The sequence below is a fragment of the Puntigrus tetrazona genome, chromosome 11 (assembly GCF_018831695.1).
Source record: "Puntigrus tetrazona isolate hp1 chromosome 11, ASM1883169v1, whole genome shotgun sequence".
NCBI lineage: Eukaryota > Metazoa > Chordata > Actinopteri > Cypriniformes > Cyprinidae > Puntigrus > Puntigrus tetrazona.
In genome coordinates, this window is record NC_056709.1 from 8,908,043 (window position 1) to 8,933,597 (window position 25,555).

Below are 25,555 nucleotides of genomic sequence, written 5' to 3' on the forward strand. Positions count from 1 at the left end.
ATAAGCCTGTGCCATGTGACCTTGTCTGTAGCTAAAGGGGTTTTGATGGGTATAACTATTAAAATCACTATATATATATTTTTTTTTTTAAAAATTGTTATTTGTGTTTTCCATTGCACAGCTGTTGCATTTAAAAAGCAATAAGTACCTTACCGTGAACAAACGGCTACCTGCTTTGCTGGAGAAGAACGCCATGCGTGTGACGCTGGACTCTGCTGGAAATGAAGGCTCCTGGTTTTACATCCAGCCCTTTTACAAACTCCGCTCCATAGGTGACAGTGTGAGTGAAAGCATACACGGTTTAAACAGATTTGTTTTGAAATTGTGCTTTACTTCCAACCATCATGCCATATTAACCATTATAGTGCCATGGCAACTCTGGGCTCTACTTTGCAAAGCCTTATTCACTTGGCTTTATTAATGTTTTCTTGCTTCGATTTTAATTTTGAATCTAGCATTAAAAAGTTTATGGTTGGTAAATATTTGAAATGAATCGCATCTGAAATAAGTTTTTGTTTACATAATAAATGTGTGTGCACTAAGTATATTTATCAGGTATATATAAATACACATACAGAATATATTTAGAAAATATTATGTATGTACAATATTATACTCATAGAAATTATATCCTATATAAATATATAATATGTAAACATAACATTTTTCTGAAAAAAAAAAAAAAAAAAAAAAATATATATATATATATATATATATATATATATATATATATATATATATATATATATATATATATATATATATATATATATATATATATATATATATATATATATATATATAAATAAACACAAATATATTATAATAATATGTTAATACAAATAGGGTAATATTATTGCAATTTAAAATAGCTGTTTCTATTTTAAAACGTAATTTATTCTTGTGATACAAAGCAGAATTTTCAGCATCATCGCTCCAGTCATCAGTGTCACATGATCCTTCAGAAATGATTCTGATATGCTGATTTGATGCTCAAGAAACTTCTTCGCATCAGCGTTGAACGCAGTTGTGTTGCGCAATATTTTTTTGTGGAAACTGTAATATCTTTTTCATGTACAGCTTTTATGTTCATAGAAATAGTGTATTTATAAGAAGCATGTAGTGTAAATCTTTTGATAGTTACTGGACAAAGGCAGTTTCTGCAGAAGTGAGCAGCAGTGAGTCGAACTATAAAAATGAATTCCCCTACGTTTGTTTTCAAGCAGACTCGAGTGCAATTCCTTGGTGTAAGGCTGAATTTGGAGCTTAAGTAAATCGAACTTGGATGTCAGGTGTACTCTAGTGCTATGCACTTGGGGCTCTTAATGGCCTGAGCTGTAGTTACATCTGGAAAAGATGCGGTCTAAAGAGAACCAGACGTAAAAGTCTCCCTTTGGTCCATTAGATGTTATTGTATGGGGGGCCATGGAGTGTCATCCGCTGCTGGTCTCTGGGGTAAAGAGTGCTTTTACATAAGCTTCCACTGACCGTTACATGATGTCAAAGCTCACAGCATTGAATTCCCCTGCTAATGCCATTAAAAATGGCCTCTGTGGGAGAAGGATGCTGTCACTGAGCCTTCGTCACGGAAAGCCACGGCAGTACTTTGAAACGGAACTGAACCTGGTCTTGCGGGATTATAAATAAACTACAAAACTAAGGCATTACAAGAGATTGAATTAAATTTGCTTACCTTTAGCTATACAGTTTAAAAGCAGCTATGTTAGAAATGATCTAAATGGGCAGAAATATATTAGGGTTGCTTGTTTGAACGGTCAGTTTAGAGTGAAAATATGTGATGTTTTTGTTCTAAATGTAAGTTTTAGTGTCTTCTAGGTTAGGATGGTAGAAAATCACATGCATTTAGTCTTGATAAAAATATACTTTTTTAATACTAATGTGTTATATATTTAATTAACTATATATATTAATACACAAACATAAAAATGACCATAATCAATTATTAATACATAATAATAATAATAATAATAATAATAATAATAATAATAATAATAATAATAATAATAATAAGAAATAACAGTGCATTGTAGTTTATCCTTGTATTTATATATTTTGTATAATACCTGGTTTTATTGTAGTGTTAAATTATCTTTTAAAATCTACTTCTGATTATTTGTTTTTTATTCTACAAAAAGAGGGTTGTATCATAATGTTCATGACCAAGAAATAAAATAAATAATTTACATTTTTATTCAAATCTATTCTATTCATTTGCGTTTGGTTGCCTATTTATTTGTTTGTTTTCCTGGCTAAACGTCTGCTAAATTTTATCAGTGAAGTAAAATATGTCTACGTGACACACAATGACGCACAAAATATGCTCCAATTTTGACCTTTCTTCTCTTTTAGGTTGTGATTGGGGATAAAGTGGTTTTGAATCCCGTGAACGCAGGACAGCCTCTACATGCCAGCAGCCATCAGCTGGTGGACAATCCTGGCTGCAACGAGGTTTATCTGCTTTTTCTTCCATTTTCATCCTTTTCTTTTGACCTGTTTTGCACCATGTTCTGTCAACGTATGTAAACAACAGTATAATAAACAATGCAATAAGTACTAAATACAGCTCTGTCTGTAAATGAACTTCCATGCAACCGAAAGCACTTCTCAAATAGAAACGTGAAGGTCTGTAAATGAACATTTTGCTGCAATTAAATAATTGCCGTTGCTCAAAAAAATCCCAACATGGTTTATCCTGACAGCCCCTCCTCGCTTTGTCCTCTCCGTTCTCCTCAGGTGAACTCCGTGAACTGCAACACTAGCTGGAAGATTGTTTTATTTATGAAATGGAGTGACAACAAGGAAGTCATTCTTAAAGGGGTAGGCACACACACGTGAAATGTGGTTTTTGGAGTTGTTGTGGGTGATTCTAGTCAGTCCTCAGAATGTGATGTTGTTCCTTCTTTCTGGTTGCTAAGGGCGACGTGGTTCGACTGTTTCATGCCGAGCAGGAGAAGTTTCTCACTTGCGATGAACACAGGAAGAAGCAATACGTGTTCCTGAGAACCACCGGCCGTCAGTCTGCCACCTCTGCCACCAGCAGCAAAGCACTGTGGGAAGTGGAGGCGAGTTGCGTGTTTTGTCCATTAAGACTAACTTTTTTAAGCGAACGCCGCTTTGATGAATTTGACCCATGTACAGCTGCAAGAAGTAAAAGCTGATGCGAAGGTGTAAAGTACACCATAGCACTAATACGCTTCCGCTATCTTTCGGTCTTAAATTCAGTGATCGAGATATATTTCTCATACTTTTAAGGGAGGAAATTACTTACTGATTTACTTACCCTCAAGCCATCCTAGGTGTTTGTCTTTCTTCTTTCAAATTAATACAGTCATATTAAAAATGTCCTGGCTTTTCCAAACTTATTGCAGCGGATGGCTGTTGAGATTTTGAAGTTTAATAAAAGTGCGTCCAACCATCATAAAAAGTGCTCTAATGTGGCTCTGGGGCTTAATATAGACCTTCTGAAGTGAATCAATGTATTTGTAAATTATCCATATTTAAAGCAGTTGAATATCAGCAGCCGTTCACTGTCATTATAAAGCTGGAAGAGCCAGGACATTTTTTTAATATTGTATTAAAATATTCTATTATCATCTGAAAGAAGGCAGACATGTACTAAATCATTATACAGATCATAAGTCATTTAATAATGGCCATTATTATATGTATTATATGTATTTCGCATATTTCTAAAAACTTTCATCTTAAAATCTGTCATTCTGATCATAATGAAGGACTGTTTAATGTCCCAGACAGCCTCTGTAGTCCCATTTAGCTGCTTGGCAACTTTAATTTACAAGACACATAAAAGTTGTTAAAAAAAAATAATGAGTGGGGTGTAACTGGCATATTTTATGTCCTAGAGTAATAATAGCATTTATATTAATCTTATGTTTACAACAGATCTTATTTCAGGCATTTACAAATGATAAAATGTATGGGTTTAAGACAGTGCAGCTATATATGCTATATAACCTTCAGGTTATAGACAGGCTTAAAAATGTAATGTTTTGTGTGTATAAGTACTAATGAAGGGGAGATTTATGGCTCGGTGTAGGAGGAAAAAACTCATTTTGAGAAAACGGCCTTTAAAAATATGTACTGTAATTGAAATCTATTGATACAAATAGAGCAAGTGCCATCAAACAAACACTTACCGGATGTTTTCTTTCCACTAGTCAGAAAAAACGAAAAAGCCCCTAAACGTGAATTTGACAGATGCAGGATTTTACCTGCAGTGCCTCCTCTTAAGGACTCATTCCCTTTAAGTACCTCGTATGCTAATTGTGACATTCTTCCCGATCTCATATTTCAGGTGGTGCAGCATGACCCGTGTCGCGGTGGCGCTGGTTACTGGAATAGTCTTTTCAGGTTTAAACACTTGGCCACAGGACACTACCTGGCAGCAGAGGTGAGTGAGGTGTGTTCTTCTAGCTCGGGATCCTCCCTCAGCTGTTCCCAGATCAGCACTAACCTCTCCCACTGGGTAGGGAACCTTACTAACTTCCTTTAGATTTTCTCTGGCTAAAAAACTGCAGTCTGTAAGATTTGCAACATCCCTCTTTCTGTCAGACCTGACTCGAGCTCATTTTTGCTCCGTTAGATGCCAAATTGATTGAATCTTACATAGTGCAGCTTTAATCACATCTGTGGTGCTTTTCTTTGAGCATGGCTTGCTCGGTTAGCTACAAATGTTTACGAATATTTTGACATAACCCGGCATTATATATGTATATAAGTTCTAAGACAGCAGATATACTTATATCTTTTATCTTTCATCCTTTTTACTTCAGATTTTTTTAGATTTCAGAATTAAGCTGAGTATTGAATAAAAAGAAAAATAAATAATAAATAAACTTAAATGTATCTATCTATCTATCTATCTATCTATCTATCTATCTATCTATCTATCTATCTATCTATCTATCTATCTATCTATCACATTTTTTACTTTATTATTATTGTTGTTATTATTTTTTTAATTAGGTACACCAGCTCTTTACAGTTGGGACAAGGAATGCATATTAAATTAAAGGGGTTTATAAAAAAAAAGGTTAACTCAAAAATCACAATCATATGCTTTGAATGAGAGAATATCATGAGTTTATGTAAAATCTCGAAAGATATCTCTCTAACCAAGTAAAACATGTTCAAAGATTACTACCCTATCTTAATTTATTTTGGTTTCATTGGGTTGTGCCTAATAATTTAATCAATTTATTTTCTAATCAGCTGCCTGTCAAATAGAATGATCTGTTTTTGAGTATATTTTTTGTGATTTATTTGTTCACAGGTTAATCCTGACTATGAGGAAGAGTCACAGGAATCTCGTTCATCTGTAAGTGGTTTCATTTATGTTAAATAGCTGTCATTCTTGTGTACTGTACTGTGTAGATATCTATATACAGTATGTGTGCTGGCTGATTTATTTATTTTTTTGGTTTCAGGTGGCAGATTTTTCACCCTTTAACTTCCAGGTACTGTCAGACCCGCTTTCATACAAAGCTTATGTATCTTCATCTCCATGGTCCCCATATCTTTGCATATTTCTAAGCGTTCCATACATGTGTTGGTGGTTTTTGCAGCTTAGTTTGATGTTATTGCTTGTTATAGTAGAAATGTGGTTTTGTACACATTGTGATACATCATCAGCGTTTGTGGATAAAATTTAGTTACAGTGTTCTTTTAGTATCAGCTACATACTATATTAATATTTCAAATAAGATGTTTTCTGCTTTTTTTTTATTGACTTTTAGTTTTTAGTAATGTTTTTAAAAAGTTCTTCTATCATATAATTAAAAAAAAAAATAAAATAATTCTGTATTCATTTTAATTTTGTACAATATATTGTTTGTGTTTATTTTCAGCTTTGGTTGTAGCTTTTAGTTTTAGCTTATAACAAAACTGTTTATAATAAAAGTAACGGGGGAATCACATTGGATAAAACGTTAAAATAATTTTTTTTGAAAGTGTAGCTATGAGACAAGAAATGTAAAATCTCTACCATTCATGTCAGTTTTGCATCATACATGCATGGATACAGGTAGGAGACTGCATACAGAAAAATACACAAAGATGGCATTGATGAATAAGCCTACAAATTAGTTTGCTTTAGAAAAGAGAGAGTTTTTTGAAAGCTTTGCAGTTCAAATACAAATACAAATCGAAAGCAATGCAAGTGTTTAATAAAAACACAACCTTCACTTTAATCCCTTTTTTATTTTTAAAATGTCAAATACATTTTTTTTTAGTAAATCATTTTATGTCATCAATGCTATTGAATCTAATTTGAATTGTAGGCCAGAATATTTAAAGAAATATCCACTCTTTAAGGTACTAAGTAAATGTCTATTTAATAAAAAATCAAGCACAAGGGGTCACTCTAGCTGCGAGTAAATCAGCTCTCTGCCTGTAGGTGGCGGTATAACACCGTCACATGTTTACAGCGGCAGTTCCTCCTGTTGCTAGTGTGCATGTACTAAGCTTTGCACCCAAATCATGTTTGTTGCAAACAGACCCTTAGGTCAGGTTTCTAAAATATAAGTGAAAATTTCCCCTGAGTTTTCCTGAAATGAACCAAGAAGCGGTAAACTTGTTAACTAAAAACGGCTAAACATGTTTGATTAGAGCCCACACACACCGTACTGCGACACCGATCTAGAGATTCTTCTTTGTCGTGCTCATCGAATGCTTTGTAAAATTTCATTCAGAGTTGTCAACATGTCACAAATCAAAGTTTTTTTTTGTTTTTTTTTTCCACATAGTCACATAATCAATTAACTGTGTTGTGTGTCGATGGTTACGAGGTCTGTCTCTCCTTTAGCTGGACTCAGAACATGAAGCTCTGCGGGCTCGTCTGCGAACGCCCAACGAGAAGGTCATGTACACCCTCGTGTCTGTCCCTGATGGCAATGACATCTCCTCCATTTTTGAGCTGGATCCCACCACCCTCAGAGGAGGAGACTCCCTCGTCCCCAGGTACACACTGGACCAGAAGTAGATTATAATAACATCACTTGACGTATAACATCTTTAAAAACAGTACAGGTTCAAAAGTGTGTACTACCTATATTTATTGTGTCTATGTATAAATACACATGATTGTATATTACACACACACACACACACACACACATATATATATATATATATATATATATATATATATATATATATATATATATATATATATATATATATATATATATATATATATATATATATATATATATATATATATATATATATATATATATATATATATATATATATATATATATATATATGTATATGTGTGTGTGTATATATATATATATATATATATATATATATATATATATATATATATATATATATATATGTATGTGTGTGTATGTGTGTATATATATATATATATATATATATATATATATATATATATATATATATATATATGTGTGTATATATATGTGTATATATATGTGTATATATGTATGATGATTGCATATATAAAATCATATATGTTACATCATGTAAACAAAAAGCATGATTTAAAGTTTAATTTGTTAACCATACTTTATGTAAGGTTTATAGATAAGCAACAAACGGATGAATTAAAATTAGCTTGAGGAAAAGGCCTGCAGGATATTTAGTAGTAAAGGCCCTTAATGAACCTAAAGAGAAAACCGTAACCGATTCATTCGGCTATGGATATAAGTCACAGGGAAGATGTCTTGCACTCACGCATTTTCCTGGTATTTCTGGAAGTCGCCTGCATCTCATGATGTCTTGCGTCTCCCGAGGTCTGGCGACTCGTTTTGTTTGTTTTTAACTATGGTCTGTTGTCTCAGTGAATCATGACTGACAACACGAGAGAGATTTGGAAAACCGCACACATGATGCTCACACACCCGTCAGACTCCAAAAAACCCCCCAACGCTTCCAGGACAGAGCACGCACGTGTCGCTTTGTGATACCTGCAAAACTCTTACTTTTCTAGCTGAAAATAGTCAGGAAAGTCCCGGCAGGGTGTGGAGGCAGGAAATCAGGGTGACCGCGCACTTTGCCAGCGTGATATCTTTCCATGTTGTCGAAACATGTTGTTAAAACAGAAGCCAGATGTTGCGTAACCGTCCACCCCCAGATTCCCTTATTTTTTATATAAGCCATCACTTGGAAAGAGTTTTTTAATGAAGTCATCTTCCTTGCTGCTCAGAAGCAGAACATAGTAGGGGAAATTCAGCTTTGGTATTGAACGAGTGAATCAGATGAAGATGTCCAGATTATGTTTATGATTCTATGATGCGCATCGAATTTGAAAAGTTTATAGAAAGTATATTAAATCCCAGAAAAGTGTTTGATGTTAATTTTTGAATAACGTTTTTGAAAATAAATGGCCCCAGTATAAATCATATTTTAAATTATTAGTTTTTTCGTAAAAACATAGTGGTAAGATCCCCCCTCTCGGCTTATGCATCCCTAAAATATTTTTATCTTCTGAGGGCATTTTTGTGTGTTTTACATACATACATTTTCAATATTTAATTCATCCATTAAGGCTTACAATGCTTTCCATTGGGAATAATTTAACCTTTTGATTTTCTTAACCTTTTGATGTAACCTTCTAATTAACATGTTCAACATGTGACTTCTTATTAATTTCATGTGATTTTTTTTTTTTTTTGTGGTGATGTAGAACCGAGACACTTTCTTGAAATGTTTCATGACATGAGTTTCTCTTTGAATGCAGTCTGATTCATGTGATGATGATGCATGTGTGTTTGTGTAATTGCTTCTTTGTATATCGAGCCTATGGGCCTTGATAATCTATAGATAATATGACCCTCTCCACCACATGCTCAGAATGGATTTCATGCGACACTAAGCCACTGACGGTAATATGAGTAACAAGCTGAACTAAAGCCTCCTCTTGTGTGTGAGAGAGATCATCTTTAAGTTTGATCCTAGTAAAAGGATTTTCTAAGTCATGGCTTTAAGTGTGACCCGAAATACCCCAACTCTCAGACCAGCGTCCTGTCACGGCACTGGAGGGCTGTAGATGTGACTAATTAGTGTGAGGGGCACACATACACACTCACACACACAAAGGTAAGCTCTGTTAGTCACATAGACGATTGCACAACTGTGCCAGGAATACAGCCGCGTCTGTGTGTGACAAGAGCATGTTTGTGTGAAACGCTAGGCCCAATTTTACTTACGTGTGTGTGTGTGTGTAATTGTATAGATGTGTGTGCTTTTAGTGAAGAAACTCTGTGACGCTTTGGTTACGTTCAAGCCTCAGTTGAGCGAGGCCCAAAACAGAACCTCATGAAATCACAGCGACACAGAGCTGGGTGATGGATGGCTAAAATCATATTTTCAGTTTCGTATCAATCTAATGCGTATTTGATACACATGTTATGAATTCTCTGGTATGAATTAGACTCGGTTTAAGTTCTAGGTGCAAAAATATCCTTTGTAATTTAAAAAAGGCAGTAATATTTTCATCTCTTATGAGCAACCAGGGTGCATTTATTTAAACAAAAATGCTGTAAAAGCTGTAATGTTGGTCAAATATTATCCCATGTTACAATGCAGTTTATTCCTGTGATGCAAAGCTGAATTTAGTCTTCAGTGTCACATGATCTTTCTGCTGATTTTGTGCTCAAGAAACATTTCTATTTATTTCAATTATTGTTGAAGAGTTCATGTTTTTATGGAAAATGTGATGCATTTTCACAATTCTTTGATGAATAGAATGTTTAAAAAAAAAAAAAAAAAACTTTTGATCATATTAATGCTAAATAAAAGTATTAATTACATTCAACAAAGGAAAAACAAACTTATTTACCGAAAGCTGACCTAGAGATAAGAGGTGACAATCTCTCTCTCACTTGCTCTCTCTCACACACACACACACACACTCACTAGAAAATTATGCCAATTCATGTTCTAGGTGGAGTATTTCTTTACGTCAATTTGACACTAACCTCCACTGCATGATATTTTTCTCATTTTCTCTTTCTCACCCTTTTTTTAAAATCATTCTGATGATGCAGCTCAATTTAGAAGCATGGCCTGTTAAAAACCTAGCAAAAAACAGCTCTGATAGCAGTGTTAAGGTCTCCTTAGTGTGCAAGACAAATGTGAACAGGTGCATTGTGCTTACGGCAATTTAGTAAAACAAGCGTGAATTAACTATCTGGCCTGACAGGTATTGAACTTCCTTGTAGGTTTGTGTTTAAGCACCACACACACTTGCACACACTGAGAACAATAGTGGCTTTGATAGCTAGGTGTGTGTGTCTAACTGCTATAGCTTCCCGTAGGCGCTGTTGGAGTCAGTGGCATGAACTCAGGGAAAGTTCATGTTTTGATTGTGCAATACAATCGCAGTAGCTTGGGTCCGTAAATGCATGAGCCTTAAAGCTAATAGCTTCATTTTATTGTCGCGAACTATCACAAAAGATCTGACTTAATAAACATTTTCCATACGTTTGAGGTTCTATATATCAGGTTGGTGAGTTTGCGAGACAGATCTTTCTTTGACATCCTTAATAGAGCCACTGTTCGGCGTTAGGCAGTCATATCCTCTTAAACGTTGGGTTGTAGTTTACAGAGGACTTTACAGAGGTCACAGTGACCTGAAGGCGTCCCACCTCCACCATATATGCCCTGAACCTAGTTCTCACATGATGTCTTAGTACACGAGTGTTTTATCCCCTAGTGAGCTTTTGAAGGACTGCTAAACGGTTAAATGAACTCATTTGACCCCTAAATATGACCCTAGACGACCCTTGCCACAGCAGGAATGTGCTGTGACCTCCTGTAAACTCTTGATGGTCTTAAGATTAAGGGTTACTGGAGGTTATCAGTTACCTTTCCAGTTAACCTCTATTCATTTATAAAGGGTTAATATAATTACTCGTAACGTAAATAATGAATGAATGATTGTATACATATATACATGCATGCATTTATACATTAAAAAAAGAAACATTTTACGTTAGTCATATTAATAGTACCTCTGTGTCAGTAATTTGAGCTAAGCACAAGGTCACAATTGATTTTTTTTTATTTTTTTTTATTTATTATTAAGCAGATCATACATTTTGATACCACTGACATTTTGTTTCCTCCTCAGGAACTCGTATGTGAGACTAAGGCACTTGTGCACCAATACATGGGTCCACAGCACCAACAACCCCATTGACAAAGAGGAGGAGAAGCCAGTTATGTTACGGGTGGGTGTTGTTCAAGTAATTCACAAAAACACTAATATCAAATGGTTGAATCAGGTTGCCATTTAGTATAATTTATTGTCTGATTTTTTTTTTTTGCAGCTAATAATATAACAATAACATTTTAGATTAATTATTTAAATTATTATGTGATCATTTTATTAGCTTAATAAATATGCAAGCGAATGCTTTTGTCCAAAGCAACATATATAATAAATCTTTAGAATATAATTTTAAATATTAATATGAAGTCTATATAAACTGTAAAGGTTATAGAATAGTTTATAGAATTATAGAATTCTTCCAGTTATCATGTTATTCTTTTACTACTGTTGCACTAAATTTCAGTATTTTTTTTTCTCTTTCAGATTGGCACATCACCTATCAAAGAAGATAAAGAGGCCTTCGCCATTGTGCCAGTCCCTCCTGCGGAGGTGAGGGACCTAGACTTTGCCAACGATGCCAGTAAAGTGTTGGCATCCATCGCTGGCAAGCTAGAGAAGGGCACAATCACTCAGAATGAAAGAAGGTACGACTCCTGAAAGTGTCTGGAATAGGAATGTGCTTGAGTCCTTTAGCGACCCCTGACTAAATGTTTTTGCTACAACCCCATTTCCCATTTCATGTCGTTTCACTGTATCAATTGATTACAGTGAACAAACCATGTGGGAACTATTTCCAAAGGCCTAAACTGGAAATTCAAAAGCGTTGCTGTGATGAATGAACAACATTTTCCAGCACTTCTAGTGAATTTTGCCCTTAATTAGGGCTGTTATGAGTTTAAACCGACTTGACCTTCTTTTCTCTTTGTGTTTTGTAGATTTGTCACTAAGCTTCTGGAGGACCTTGTGTTTTTCGTGGTGGACATCCCCAACAATGGCCAGGATGTTTTGGAGATCATGGTCAATAAACCCAACCGTGAACGGCAGAAACTCATGAGAGAGCAGAATATCTTAAAACAAGTAGGATGCTCTTCAATACCTCATAATTCCTGTGGCTAAAAGATGTGAAAAACTTTTTCAGGTGTAGAATTGGGATGTGTGCTACAATCAATCAACTTGTCTAAAGTTGATTATTATCCATATTGTTTTTATTTTCCATCAAACAGTTTTTACATACTGACAGCAACAAAAGCAGCAGATGGGCTGAATGAAAATGTAAATTCACCCTCTGACAGCAGGTGGCGCTTTTGGACAAGCAGAAATACAACAAATAGAATGATTATCCTTATAAACTGCACTAATAAACACTTTTATCCTAAAATAAAATTAAGTAAATGTCACAAATCAATTATTTTTCAGTCAAAAACCTGCATTGTAAATAAACCAGCAGTAAAAAAGGCACAAAAAATGCATTCATTATGCATTATTAAAAGTATTTCCACATCCCTGCTTTAGAAGAATATTTAAAATATAAAATGAGTAATGCATTTTTTTCATCTGCAACCATATTGATATAGACATAAGGGCTCATAAAAAGTATTTCATTAAACAATTTTGAAAATTAGATTTTTTTTTCACCATATGACAACAATTTTTGGATCTCTAAAGAACCTTTCAGTGAACGGTCCCTAAAAGAACTGTATTTAAATAATCTAAAGCACATTTTTGTGCTATTCTACAATTGTTTGTGCAGTGAAAAACTTCAGAATTTTCTTCATTAGTGCAAGTAATACATCAGATGTATTATTCATTCCAATCTCCATCCGATAGATCTTTAAGCTGCTTCAGGCCCCGTTCACCGACAGCGGCGATGGTCCCATGTTGCGTCTGGAGGAGCTGAATGACCAGAGACACGCACCCTTCAGGCACATATGCAGACTGTGCTACCGTGTGCTGCGACATTCACAGCAGGATTACAGGAAGAACCAGGTGGGTCTGCAGCATTTGAAAATACGGCTGTAAACATTTCTATTGGCCTATTGTTTTTTTAACTGGGCGTGCAGGGCTCTAATGTAAACTTCATTCATCAAATTTTAGTTAATGCATCAAATACCATTAAAAGTATAACATTACAGCATAAATTAAGTTTGTTAATAATGTAGCTGCTAATTGTTTGTTCATCTTTGTTAGCTCAGGCACATATGTTAAGATTTTAATTTTAATAATGTAGGCGAAAATAAAAACTATAGCCTAATAAAACTAAAGCTATTAGTTGAAATTAAGATGTTAATGTTAGTTTTTTTAGGCTAAAATATACTTGGCCCACCCAGTTTTATGCAAACTCACCCACTTAAACATTTCTGGCTTCACCCTGGTGTGCAGGAGCATCTCTGGTTCAATCTTCGACAACAATTTTCAATTTTTTTTTTTTACTGTACTGTTTTGAACTGTACTATTCATATTGTGACTGCGGGACACGACGTCCCAGTGCTTCCCCTCTTGATTTGTTTTCTAAATCCATGCTGATATGATTCCGTTGACTTTGCCTTCATTTAAATTCTCTCTGATGTATTCGTAAACTTCAAGATGTTATCTGTGTGTCTGCAGGCATAAGTGTGATTTCCTGTGGTCTCCAACATTACACATCTAATTAATATTTTTTTAAAGACTTTTAAAAAAATTATATATAATGCCATTGAACCTCAGACTTTTTCGAGGTTTCGAAATTCAGTGGCACGTGTTTGTAGATGTTGACATGAGTCAAAGTAATTCATTGAATATATTTAATGCATTTAATTTTATATAACATGGTTTTAATTTGTTCTGTGTTTGACAAAGGAAGTGGCCGTGTTTACACACACACACACACACACACACACACCCACACACACACAGTATAGTGCTTAATAGCCCACGCAGTCCTTACCAGAGCAAAATGTCTTGTTAAATGCAGATAGACATCATTTATAATTAATTTTCTGTATGAATCAAGCCATATGGGATGTTTAAAAAAAGTTATTTGCATTATATGGCAAAATGAAATTAGAATCAAAGTGTAATAATATTTATAAACTCAGTCATTCATAGAAACGTTGGTGCAAACATCTTCAGAGTGCATTAGCTGAAAATATAACCATAAAGAGCAGGGCTGTCGCGATAACTACAAATTTTGCAATACCACGCTGTTGACGAGCATAACCGCAAAGGAATGCAACAACAGCAACCACGCTATTTGCATATTTTCTTTTTCATAAGGTTTTTCACTTCTAGTTTTACGCTTCGCGCATGTGTAGGCTAATGAATATTAACAATGAAAACATGTGTACCGTGCTGATTTATACAACGGTTCAGTAGATTTCCACTTTACAGACATGGCTTCAGAAGCAAATCATCTCGAAATATGCACAGTCCAACTTGAATCAAAATTTTAAAATTCAAATTCTGTTAATTAAACCCTTTTTTATTGGTCCCAATGCTCCAAATAGTAATTAAACCTTAACGTTATTATTTTACAAAACAACTTTTATTTTTACATTTTCTGAGAGGAGTACATTTTTATCTGCTTCTGGACAACTGCCGGTCCTGCTTCTCACAACAAGTAGGTCTGCTGTTGCAAAGCGCAACATGCCAGGTTCGCGAATATTTAAATTAATTAAATTAGTCCAAAACAGTGAAATAAGATTAGAACCCATGCTAATGAAACCAAGCGATGCATTATGTCTCAATAGGCTGTCAATGTTAATTAAACGTTAAAAGAAAAGAGGAAATCACTCATTACTTTTGATTAAACTAGGCCTACTGTTTACATTTACGTTTAGTCATTTAGCAATGTTTTTTTCCAAAGCGACTTACAATTGAGGATAAAGCGATTCATCATGAAGAGGTAGACGAAGAAGTGTTTTTATTTTATTTATTTGAATTGAGTATGTGGAAAAAAAAAAAAAACATTTGAAAAATCTGACTAATTTTGCCAGCACGGGTCACACACGTATGGCTCCCTTTTAAATCACTAAAATGCTCTAAAATCACAAAAATTTAAGCGGTAAGTGGATTCTCTAAATGCGTCAGAATTTCTGTTCAGTAAAATCAACAGATATGTCTGTGATACAATTTTCAATGCAGCAGAAACACTTGAATCGATCTACCATCGATCGAACCATGACTGGATAGTCTTTTTTTTTAAGGTTATTTTAGTGCTTTAATTTAACCTAAACAAAAATTTCAAATATGGCTGATAGCTGAGGTTTTCTTTTCTCTCTTTCTTTTTTTTTTATTTAGTTAATGTTCAGTTAATGTTCATCCTTTATCCTCATTAAATGTGTTTTTAAAGCAAAACCCACTCAAAAAGAGAAGCGGGTGACAGGTGCGGTGTATAAAAGAACAGAAGTATTCACTTTGTCTCTTTGTGCCCTCCGTCCAGGAATACATCGCCAAGCAGTTCCGCTTCATGCAGAAACAGATCGGCTACGACGTGTTGGCCGAAGATACAATAACGGCCCTCCTCCACAACAACCGCAAACTCTTGGAGAAGCACATCACGGCGGCTGAAATTGACACGTTTGTCAGCCTTGTGAGGAAAAACCGTGAACCAAGGTGGGAGAGAGTGTGCTGCGGACAAGACAAAAGAGCTTTTCTGCCCAAAAGTTTGAGAGAAACGCTTAAACTTTTTTTGCTTATATAAGTGCCAAATAGAGATAGAAGTCTGACATGTTTATGTTTAGGTTTCTGGACTACCTGTCCGATCTGTGTGTGTCAATGAACAAGTCCATCCCAGTGACTCAGGAGCTGATCTGTAATGCGGTGCTGAATCCTGCCAATGCTGACATCCTTATAGAAACCAAGTGAGACATTTTTGAATTACTAGATGCGAAGATTAGTTTTCAGTTATTTCGTTAGTGTTGTTATCAAATATAACTTCAGTTTAAACACTGTGCAGTCGTCAGTGTCACAGGATCCTTCAGAAATCATTCTAATAATACTTTAAAGAATTTCTTTTTAGCATTTATAAATGTCTTTACAAGATCAATTTAATGCAGCCTTCCTAAAGAAATGTATTCTTAAAATAAAACATATTTGAATTATTAATTATTCAAGTGCTTCTGGTCAGTTCTATTTGAAATCTGTATCTTTTTTTTTCTCTCGACCCAGGCTGGTGTTGTCTCGGTTTGAGGTGGAGTCTGGAGAGGGTCCAGTGGAGTCAGAGGAGGATGAGGAGGAGGTGTGGTTGTTTTGGAAGGACAGCGGTAAGGAGATCAAGAGTAAGAGCATCAGAGAGCTGGCGCAGGATGCTAAAGAAGGCCAGAAAGAGGACCAGGATGTCATTAGCTACTACAGGTCAGCCAACAGGAAATAAACCAGCGGTCGAAGTTTATCAGGGCAAAAGTTCAAAATGCTAAAAAAAAAAAAAAAAAAAAAAAAAAAAAACATCAGTTCTGTCAGTAACCTTTTTCTTTCCTGGTTAACTCTCTTTCTCAGATACCAGCTGAACCTGTTTGCAAGGATGTGTTTGGACCGCCAGTACTTAGCCATAGAGAAGATATCAGGTCAGCTGGATGTAGACCTGATCCTGCGCTGCATGTCGGATGAAGACCTTCCCTACGACCTCCGTGCCTCGTTCTGCCGGCTGATGCTTCACATGCACGTAGACCGTGACCCGCAGGAACAGGTCATGCCTGTGAAATACGCCAGGCTGTGGTCCGAGATCCCATCCAAAATCGCCATCGATGAGTAGGTTGAAGTGTTTTTAAAAAGAAACCGTATTAGTTTTCTGTAGTTATCTCAATCAAGTTCATCCAATGTTGTGTTTCAGTTATGATAATGACGGAACCAGCAGAGATGAGATAAAGGAGCGCTTTGCACTCACAATGGACTTTGTTGAGAACTACCTCAGAGATGTGGTCTGTCAGAATGTTCCTTTCTCCGATAAAGAGAAAAACAAACTGACTTTTGAGGTAAGTCACCCATCCAGACTGTAAAGATACGACAAGCATGGGTTGTTACTGGATGTGACTAACTCTTGTGTTGCTTTTTGTGTGTTTAAGGTTGTGAACTTAGCAAGAAACCTTATTTACTTTGGCTTTTACAACTTCAGTGACTTGTTGCGCTTGACTAAGATCTTGTTGGCCATTTTGGACTGCGTTCATGTCAGCACCATCTACCCCGTCAACAAAATGGAAAAAGGAGATGAGTCCAAAAGTAAAGAATTCTTTTTTTCTCATGTTGTAACAGTTTCAGTCAACGTCAGCAGCATAATGGGTCCTTTGAATGATATTCAAGCACTCACTAAAACTTGCACAAGCAAAATGTAGAATTTTTAACGGTTTGGTGGTTATGTTTCTCACAGGTAGCAATGTAATGAGGTCCATCCATGGCGTTGGGGAGCTCATGACCCAGGTGGTCTTAAGAGGAGGTGGATTCTTACCCACCACCCCCACAACACCCCCTGATGGTGATGTGGTGAAGACCCAGACAGAACCAGAGAAGGAAGACATTCTGGTGATGGACACCAAACTGAAGATCATAGAAATCCTACAGGTATTTTAAAAAGAAAATATAGTTTTTTTTTATTTTATATGAACTATCTGAGGAATCTAAATTTCATCCAAACAGTCAGTTAGTTTCAAATGTTGAAGGTAGAGTTCAAATCTGGTGCAAAACTGAACTTTGTGTTTTTTTTTGTTGTTCAGTTTATACTGAATGTACGACTGGACTACAGGATCTCCTGCTTGCTCTGCATCTTCAAACGTGAGTTTGACGAGAGCAACACGCAAACGGATGCAGTGCCAGCTGCGAATGCAGACGGACCCAACTGTATCCCAGGTATGCAGTATCTCCCAATCGCCATCAATCAAGTTACTCTACAGATTATGCGAGTTTTTCTGTGTGTTTTACAGCTCTGGACTTTGAGAATATTGAAGAACAAGCAGAAGGAATTTTTGGAGGAAGGTAAGGATCCGTTTCTTGAATGAGGTGCTTTGTAAGAGATCGAAAGTGTGTAACTATAATTCTTTCTGAATTCAGTGAGGAGAACACACCTCTGGATCTTGATGACCATGGTGGAAGAACATTTTTGAGGGTTCTGCTGCATCTCACTATGCATGACTATCCACCGCTTGTGTCTGGAGCCCTACATTTGCTCTTCAGACATTTCAGCCAGAGACAAGAAGTGCTAATGGCTTTCAAGCAGGTATGTAACATGATGACATTGCTGTTCTAAATCATTTTTATGAATGGTATTGTCACTTTTGGTCCATTTCTTGCTGTTGATGTTGAAGTAATTTGTATTTTAATTCTTCATGCATCCCTTCCATTTTTTCCCTATAGGTTCAACTTCTAGTGACCAGTCAGGATGTTGACAACTACAAGCAGATCAAATCAGACCTTGACCAGCTGCGATCTAATGTGGAAAAGTCAGAGCTCTGGGTGTACAAGCGACAGGGTGATGAAGGCATGGATGCAGGAGACGGACTCCCAGCAGAATCTGACCACAAAAAGAAGGTGGCAGCATTTATTATTTAAGCCAGAGACCCACAATTGCATATTTATGAGTGTTGGCTGGCCTAAAATATGGCGCATACCAAACCAGTCATAAGTGTCAGTTTGTCCAAATTGAGATTTATACATCAGAAAGCTGAAGAAATAAGCTTTCCTGCAATGTATGGTTTGTGAGGACAATATTTGGGTGAGATAAAACTATTTGAAAATCAGAAAAATTGCCTTTAAAGTTGTCCAAAGTAAGTTTTTAGCAATGTATATAACTAATCAAATATATCTATAGTAGGAAATTCACTAAATATTTTAATGCAACATGGTCTTTGCTTAATATTGAAATGATTTTTGGCATAAAAGAAAAATCGATACATTTGACCCTTAGAATATTTTGTTGGCTGTCGCTACAAATATACCCCAGCAAATTAAGACCAGGGTCACGTATTAATTCACTGACATTCTTCATGCTTATATTGCATCATTGCCTTTTTTATGTATCAGGGCAAAATAAAATGAATAAAGGGGTAATTTTTCCTTTTTTCTTGTGGTTGAAACTTTGTAGCTCACTTTTTCTGTTGCTTTACAATGACCTTTTTTCTGGGGCAGTCTTTTGTATATAATAGCCATTATTACTTGAACGAAATACAACATTAACGGTTGCTTTATTTCGTGTATGTCTGCTCTTTATGCAGAGGGACTCTGGTTCGGGCAAAAAAAAGACAGACGGAAATAGCAGTGACAATTACAGAGATGTGAAAGAGGTAAAGTGTCATTCACACGTTTCACACATGAACATTCAGCCTTAGGTAGGGTCTTATGTCTGAAGTAGTTAATGCATCTAAGCACTATAAAAGAGCTAATTATGTAGCCACTTTAACTAAAGAAGATCTAATTAACCCGTCCTGAAGTGTACATCTGGAGGAGAAATGGCATAAGCAGCACCGCATGTAAAAGCTATTGCAGACTGATCTGCTTTATTAAACAGTATTTATTCATTTACCCCTCGTTATCTCATTGTCTGTCTGTCTTTCTTTCTATCTCTAGATCCTCCTGCGTCTCAGCAAGCTTTGCGCACAGGAAGGACCGTCCGGGAAGAAGAGTAAGAAACAGCAGCAGAGGCTGTTGAGGAACATGGGAGCTCATTCAGTGGTGCTTGAGCTGCTGCAGATCCCTTATGAGAAGGTGCAGTAGTGTAGAGGTCTTCACGAACCGAATCTGAACCCAAGTGCATTTTTCTGATGCATCTTATATCTGTTAAGTTGGTATTTCTGTAAATAAGGTTCAGGCCCGGCTCCTGTCAGAAGCTTGGCCCACCATGGCTCCACACTATTTGACTACCAATAACAAAATTGTTGTGATATTCAGTTGAGCTTCCTATATTTTTATTTTAGCTGTTCAATTTCACTTTAGATTCGCGATCACATCTACAGTGCTCTGTGTAAAGGGACAGCATCTTACAAGATCTTTTACGATATATTAATCAATGAGCTCAGCATCTGTTGATGCATGTTGGTGCATGGTCTTGTCTCAGTCTCAGTGGTGTAGTAAAGGGTCTGCGCAGGTGTATAAGGTGTATACCCTCTTCTTTATCAGCCGGCTTTGCATACACACATCTAAATTCCGTCTGATGTGCATTCAGTAGTGTCCTGCATTAGTCAAAATTATGACAATGCGCCACATGAGTAGCTAACCAAATCACATGTGAATAAATGCAAGTATTTATTCACATCAGTATCACGTCAGTATCATGGTAACTAGAAATGACATCATAAAAAGCTGACTTCCCGGGAGAAATGGCTCATAATAGTCAGTACATTATAAAATGAAAAGAAAAATCAAAAGAACCATTATGTAATATAAAATATGTATTTTAGGTATGGAAAGTTTTGATATTTGGGATTTCAGCTTAGAATTCTACATTTTCTAACGTTTTCTAAAAGACTTTACATATTATTTTGTAATAAAAATATAACCCCATATCTTCCTATTGGGGTTCTATTTGAAAAAAAAAAACACTTTTTTTTTATTACCAAAGACCAAACTCGTCAAAGTTTTGTACCCAACACGACTCAGACCCTGGGTTTTCAGAACCAAGTGGACCCATGAAGACCTCTAGTCTGGTGTAATCGAGTTCAATAAGTGTGGTACTGGTAGAATTATTTTTATGGTCTGTTAATGCTTCTCGAATGTTCATTCTTCTGCCGATGCAGATGGAAAACTACTAACACACCTCACACTCAGCAATTCCACAACACTGCTACTGAATCTACTGTAAAGAGATCAGAGTAGTCTGATTCCTGACTTAATTGATTTGGATCTTTGTAGGGAATCAAAAACATGCAGCATGAAGGAATCATTCATACGATCCAGTTTTCTTCTTAATCTCTGAATGAAAATGAAACCTGTGTGCTTCTTGAATGAATGACTATAATTTAGTGTATCAGAACATGCACTGTCAAGTTTTAAAAGCATTCAGGAGTAAAAGACTCCTATTGGTTCTTTTTTTTGTGAATCCAATAAACCCATTACATCTATTGATTAAACGTCTTTTGATTAAATATATAATTGCTGTGATCTAATTCTTAATAAGAAATCAGAAATGAAAATTCTACCAGTGTAGTCTTATACATGTTATATACATATGGCATTTTACAGGGTGAGGACATACGAATGCAAGAGATCATGAAGCTGGCTCATGAGTTTCTTCAGAACTTCTGTGCAGGCAACCAGCAGAACCAGGCTCTGCTCCACAAACACATCAACCTATTTCTCAACCCTGGGGTGAGCTTTTTTTATCTCTCACGCGCATACACAAACATCAGGGAAGGATGAGTGTTGCGTTGCGGGTGGTGGTTGAAATTAAACATCATGGTGATGATGATTCATAGTTCATCATCGTGACATCATGACTACACACTAATTGTGGTCTTTTTTTTGTGGGATTTTAATGTAACAAATTGCATTGTGGATATTCTTAGTCATACTGTGGTAGGTTATATACACATTTATTTATTATTTGTGTGAAAATATGATTTTTATATGTTAATGCACAACTTGGAGAACCTACTCCAAATCTTTTAATTACATTGACTAAATAGGTTGTCTTTTAGTTCACCTCTTTCCAGACTACTTGGGGATAGAAGTTGTGTGTGTATGTATGTGTGTGTGTGTATATATATGTATATATATAATAAGATATAAATAAGCCTATTGGTGTAATAATAATAATAATAATAATAATAATAATATTTTTAAACAGGAATAATATTCCTGTAATATGGTTAATGATAATAATATTATTATTATTTGAAGTAATTAATTAATAATAAATCTTAAACAAAAAATAAAAAAAATTATAAGCAAGTAAAATTTTGCATAATAATAGAGTCCTGTTGCAATGTTTGTGTACAATAGAATCATTGTTAGATCATAGACTGGATTTTTGTTTGTCATAGTGAATGTGCTTTGTGAATGAAAAAACTATATATATATTAATATATATTACTATATATATTATTAAATGTTTCAGCATCACCCATACAACTTTTGCTCAATTAGATCAAAAGGACTTTTTTCTAATACAGCTAGTGAAGCGCTTGTTCGTAATCTACATGTATCTGCTGTTTTTTGTCATGTGTAGATCCTGGAGGCCATCACCATGCAGCACATCTTCATGAACAACTTCCAGCTGTGCAGTGAGATGAACGAGCGGGTCGTGCAGCACTTCGTCCACTGCATCGAGACCCACGGCAGACACGTGCAGTACCTGAAGTTCCTGCAGACCATCGTCAAGGCCGAGAACAAATTTATCAAAAAATGTCAGGATATCGTAATGGCCGAGGTGGGTGGCTGATGTGCTGAAATCGCCTTTGGTAGTCATGTCTGCGATTTTAAAATGAATCAATTTTTTCTGCAGTTGGTGAACTCTGGAGAGGATGTGCTGGTCTTTTATAATGACCGGGCCTCGTTCCAGACTCTGGTCCAGATGATGCGCTCGGAGCGTGACCGGATGGATGAAAACAGCCCCCTCATGTACCACATCCACCTGGTGGAGCTGTTGGCCGTCTGCACAGAGGGCAAAAACGTTTACACCGAGATCAAGTGCAACTCCTTGCTGCCGCTGGACGATATTGTTCGCGTGGTTACACACAAAGACTGTATCCCTGAGGTCAGTGGCCTGTTTATTTTCAACAATGTATTATTGTGGTATCATCTGTTTCTCCAGCCCCTATCAACCACTATTAATCTTGTGTTTCCAATGGATTGCAAGAACTGTATGTTGTACAATAAAAGTGGCTGAGGGGAAAAAAAATATATAAAAAAATGTAATTGAAGAGATTGTTTTATTTCATGTCTTTGATTTATATTTCTTTTTCTTTATATTATTTTAATACATAAATATAATGTTATATTTTAATAAATCAAACTTTAATTAGTAAAATATAATTTTTATTAAAAACATTTTTAATGCATAAAACGTGAATAAAACTTCTTCTTTTTTAATACATACATTTTAATTTAATTAAACCTTTTTACATTATATGGTTTGAATACTTTGACAGCAAATAAATAATGTAATTTAAAATGCATTTTAATTAATTGTATTAGAATTTGAATTCAGTTAGATTATTTAAATACATAAAAAAGTTACATCTGAATTAAGAACTTTTTTAATTTACAACTTTAATTAATTAAATGAATTGTAAAAAATGTTATTAAACCACTGCTCTGTTGTCGTCTCCCCGGCCCATATACTCCCAGAACATAGTTTACTGATGTCCTTGTTGCAAGTATTAAGGTGCGTGTATTCTTTCCCAGGTCAAAATTGCGTACATCAACTTCCTGAACCATTGCTACGTGGACACAGAGGTCGAAATGAAGGAGATCTACACCAGCAACCACATGTGGAAGCTCTTTGAGAACTTTCTGGTCGACATATGCAGGGTAACGGGGACTTTTCTCAACCCCAATGAATCGTTTAAGTGTAAAGTACCAAAAAGTACCAATCTGTTGCTTGCTAGCGTGCAACTAACATTGTCTAACTGTTGATGGCCTGAGGGTTTTTTTTTTTAAAAGTCGAGTAGAAGTGATTCATTATTTGTGGTATGATACGGGTTTTTATTTATATGATGTCTGATCCAAGTCCTCTTTTTAGGGCAGCAAAGCAGTGTATGTTCTGACTGTGCTTACTGAAGCAAATGACTCAAAGCCACAATAAATGTCTATTATTTATGTTCGCTTTGCATCCAGGTCTGCAACAATACAAGCGATCGTAGACATGCTGACACGACGTTAGAAAACCACGTGACAGAAACCGTGATGAGCATCGTGACGACATTTTTCAGCTCCTTTCTCCGACCAAAGCACTAGTTTACAGGTAACGACCCCAGTACTCAAATATTCGTGATATATCTGCACAAGTTAAGTACGCGTTGCTTTCAGCTGTCGGTTTCAGTTCAATTTTGGTTCACCACCTTCTTCAGTTTCTAAAGCGGTTTGATTTCTTTAAAGGAAATGCGTCGTTATCTTTACACATGGGAAAATAAACCTCCAGATAATATCTTAACCATTTTTCACCTCTTCCTCGCTCAGGTGGCACGTCATATGTACGTAAGTACCTGTAAAACCCCCTTCTCTCTAGCCTAACCTGCCGGTGTCTTTTGTGAGACCTGTAGGATCTGTAGAAGTTGAGGCCGTATCATCACGCCCAGGGGTTTCTAAGAGAATCGGCCTGACCACTGCCGGTTGTTGCGCGACGGTCAGAGCTTTCAAGAACTCTCCTCTCTCATCAGCATTCACAGACTTCCCACATCTGCATTTCACAATCAGAGTAACCAGGGCTGATGTCTGCCTGCGGGACGCTACACATAAAGCCTTGTTTGTAGAGCGTTGGTGGCTGACTGCATAGCTTTTCTTGGAAAATCTGGTGTTTTCACTATTGTCCGTCTTTCCATGTAGTACGTCTGACTTTGCTATCTGGAAACGAAAGCAATCACACGAATGGTGCTAGTTCTGTACCTTAACGTTATTTTAACTTTCTGAGCTTTGGGCAACGTGACGCCTATTTTGTTAGTTTTAAAGAGCTTTAAAAGTATACTTCCCTGTTTCTTTTCACAGATCAAACTAAGTTAATCTTGCAAAAAGACAGATATTTTATGTCAATTTTTCTCTGTTCCTGTGATAAAATACTAATACGAGGCAATTTAAATGGCAGTATATATCATTTATTTTGACATTGCAGTAATACAATAATGCACATAGTACTAGACATGTAATTGTATTTTAATAAGCTTTGTTGAAATATGATTTTTAGCAAAAAATGTAATGAATACATTACATTTAAGAAAATTAAATACATTGTTATTTACATTATCATTTAGGATATTGCTACAATTACAAATATCAATTCTGCAGTATGTAATTAATAAAATATTGTCTAACTATCTTTTATCTATCTAGCATTATTATTATTATTATTATTATTATAATTATTGTTACATATTTTCATATTATATTTACAGATATTTTGCAAAACTATTTGTTTTTGAAAAATTAACTTATGTTCACCAAGGCTGTAATTGTAATGTAATGCAACATACTCTTTTGAAATGATGTCAGCGTCACATGATTCTTCAGAAATCTTTGTAATACGAGAAGCATTACTAATTATCAGATCAAATTTATCGTCAGCGTTAAACCGTTACGGCTTAATATTTACATTTAGATTTTTTTCTTGACATTTCGATGAATGGCGAGCTTTTATTCGATGTTAAAATCGAATACTATAATGTTATAAAATGATGTTAAAATGATAAATGGTTTCCTTTCGTCTAATGTAGGTACAGACGAATCAAAATCATTTATTTGTAGCCCAGTAGTCTGCAGCTGTTAAGTTCCTCCTCGTACTGTGTCGTGTATCGACCCTAAAACCATTCATCCTTTCCT

The 25,555-nt window shown here is 35.6% G+C and overlaps 1 protein-coding gene across 1 annotated transcript in view; it reads left to right on the plus strand.

Moving 5' to 3' along the window:
• Positions 1 to 25,555, plus strand: part of itpr1b (inositol 1,4,5-trisphosphate receptor, type 1b) — an 87,792-nt gene that overhangs the window by 16,593 nt on the left and 45,644 nt on the right. The window contains exons 6-35 of the mRNA XM_043252539.1: positions 122 to 280; positions 2,371 to 2,469; positions 2,755 to 2,838; positions 2,937 to 3,083; positions 4,337 to 4,432; positions 5,315 to 5,359; positions 5,469 to 5,498; positions 6,845 to 6,999; positions 11,144 to 11,243; positions 11,609 to 11,769; positions 12,061 to 12,202; positions 12,953 to 13,111; positions 15,543 to 15,715; positions 15,844 to 15,963; positions 16,271 to 16,456; positions 16,598 to 16,849; positions 16,932 to 17,073; positions 17,164 to 17,317; positions 17,466 to 17,656; positions 17,809 to 17,941; positions 18,016 to 18,067; positions 18,143 to 18,308; positions 18,446 to 18,619; positions 19,303 to 19,371; positions 19,655 to 19,792; positions 21,266 to 21,391; positions 22,251 to 22,451; positions 22,527 to 22,778; positions 23,429 to 23,554; positions 24,252 to 24,368. Coding sequence (XP_043108474.1) covers positions 122 to 280; positions 2,371 to 2,469; positions 2,755 to 2,838; positions 2,937 to 3,083; positions 4,337 to 4,432; positions 5,315 to 5,359; positions 5,469 to 5,498; positions 6,845 to 6,999; positions 11,144 to 11,243; positions 11,609 to 11,769; positions 12,061 to 12,202; positions 12,953 to 13,111; positions 15,543 to 15,715; positions 15,844 to 15,963; positions 16,271 to 16,456; positions 16,598 to 16,849; positions 16,932 to 17,073; positions 17,164 to 17,317; positions 17,466 to 17,656; positions 17,809 to 17,941; positions 18,016 to 18,067; positions 18,143 to 18,308; positions 18,446 to 18,619; positions 19,303 to 19,371; positions 19,655 to 19,792; positions 21,266 to 21,391; positions 22,251 to 22,451; positions 22,527 to 22,778; positions 23,429 to 23,554; positions 24,252 to 24,368 — 4,149 coding nt within the window. The remainder of the gene's footprint in view (positions 1 to 121; positions 281 to 2,370; positions 2,470 to 2,754; positions 2,839 to 2,936; positions 3,084 to 4,336; positions 4,433 to 5,314; positions 5,360 to 5,468; positions 5,499 to 6,844; positions 7,000 to 11,143; positions 11,244 to 11,608; positions 11,770 to 12,060; positions 12,203 to 12,952; positions 13,112 to 15,542; positions 15,716 to 15,843; positions 15,964 to 16,270; positions 16,457 to 16,597; positions 16,850 to 16,931; positions 17,074 to 17,163; positions 17,318 to 17,465; positions 17,657 to 17,808; positions 17,942 to 18,015; positions 18,068 to 18,142; positions 18,309 to 18,445; positions 18,620 to 19,302; positions 19,372 to 19,654; positions 19,793 to 21,265; positions 21,392 to 22,250; positions 22,452 to 22,526; positions 22,779 to 23,428; positions 23,555 to 24,251; positions 24,369 to 25,555) is intronic.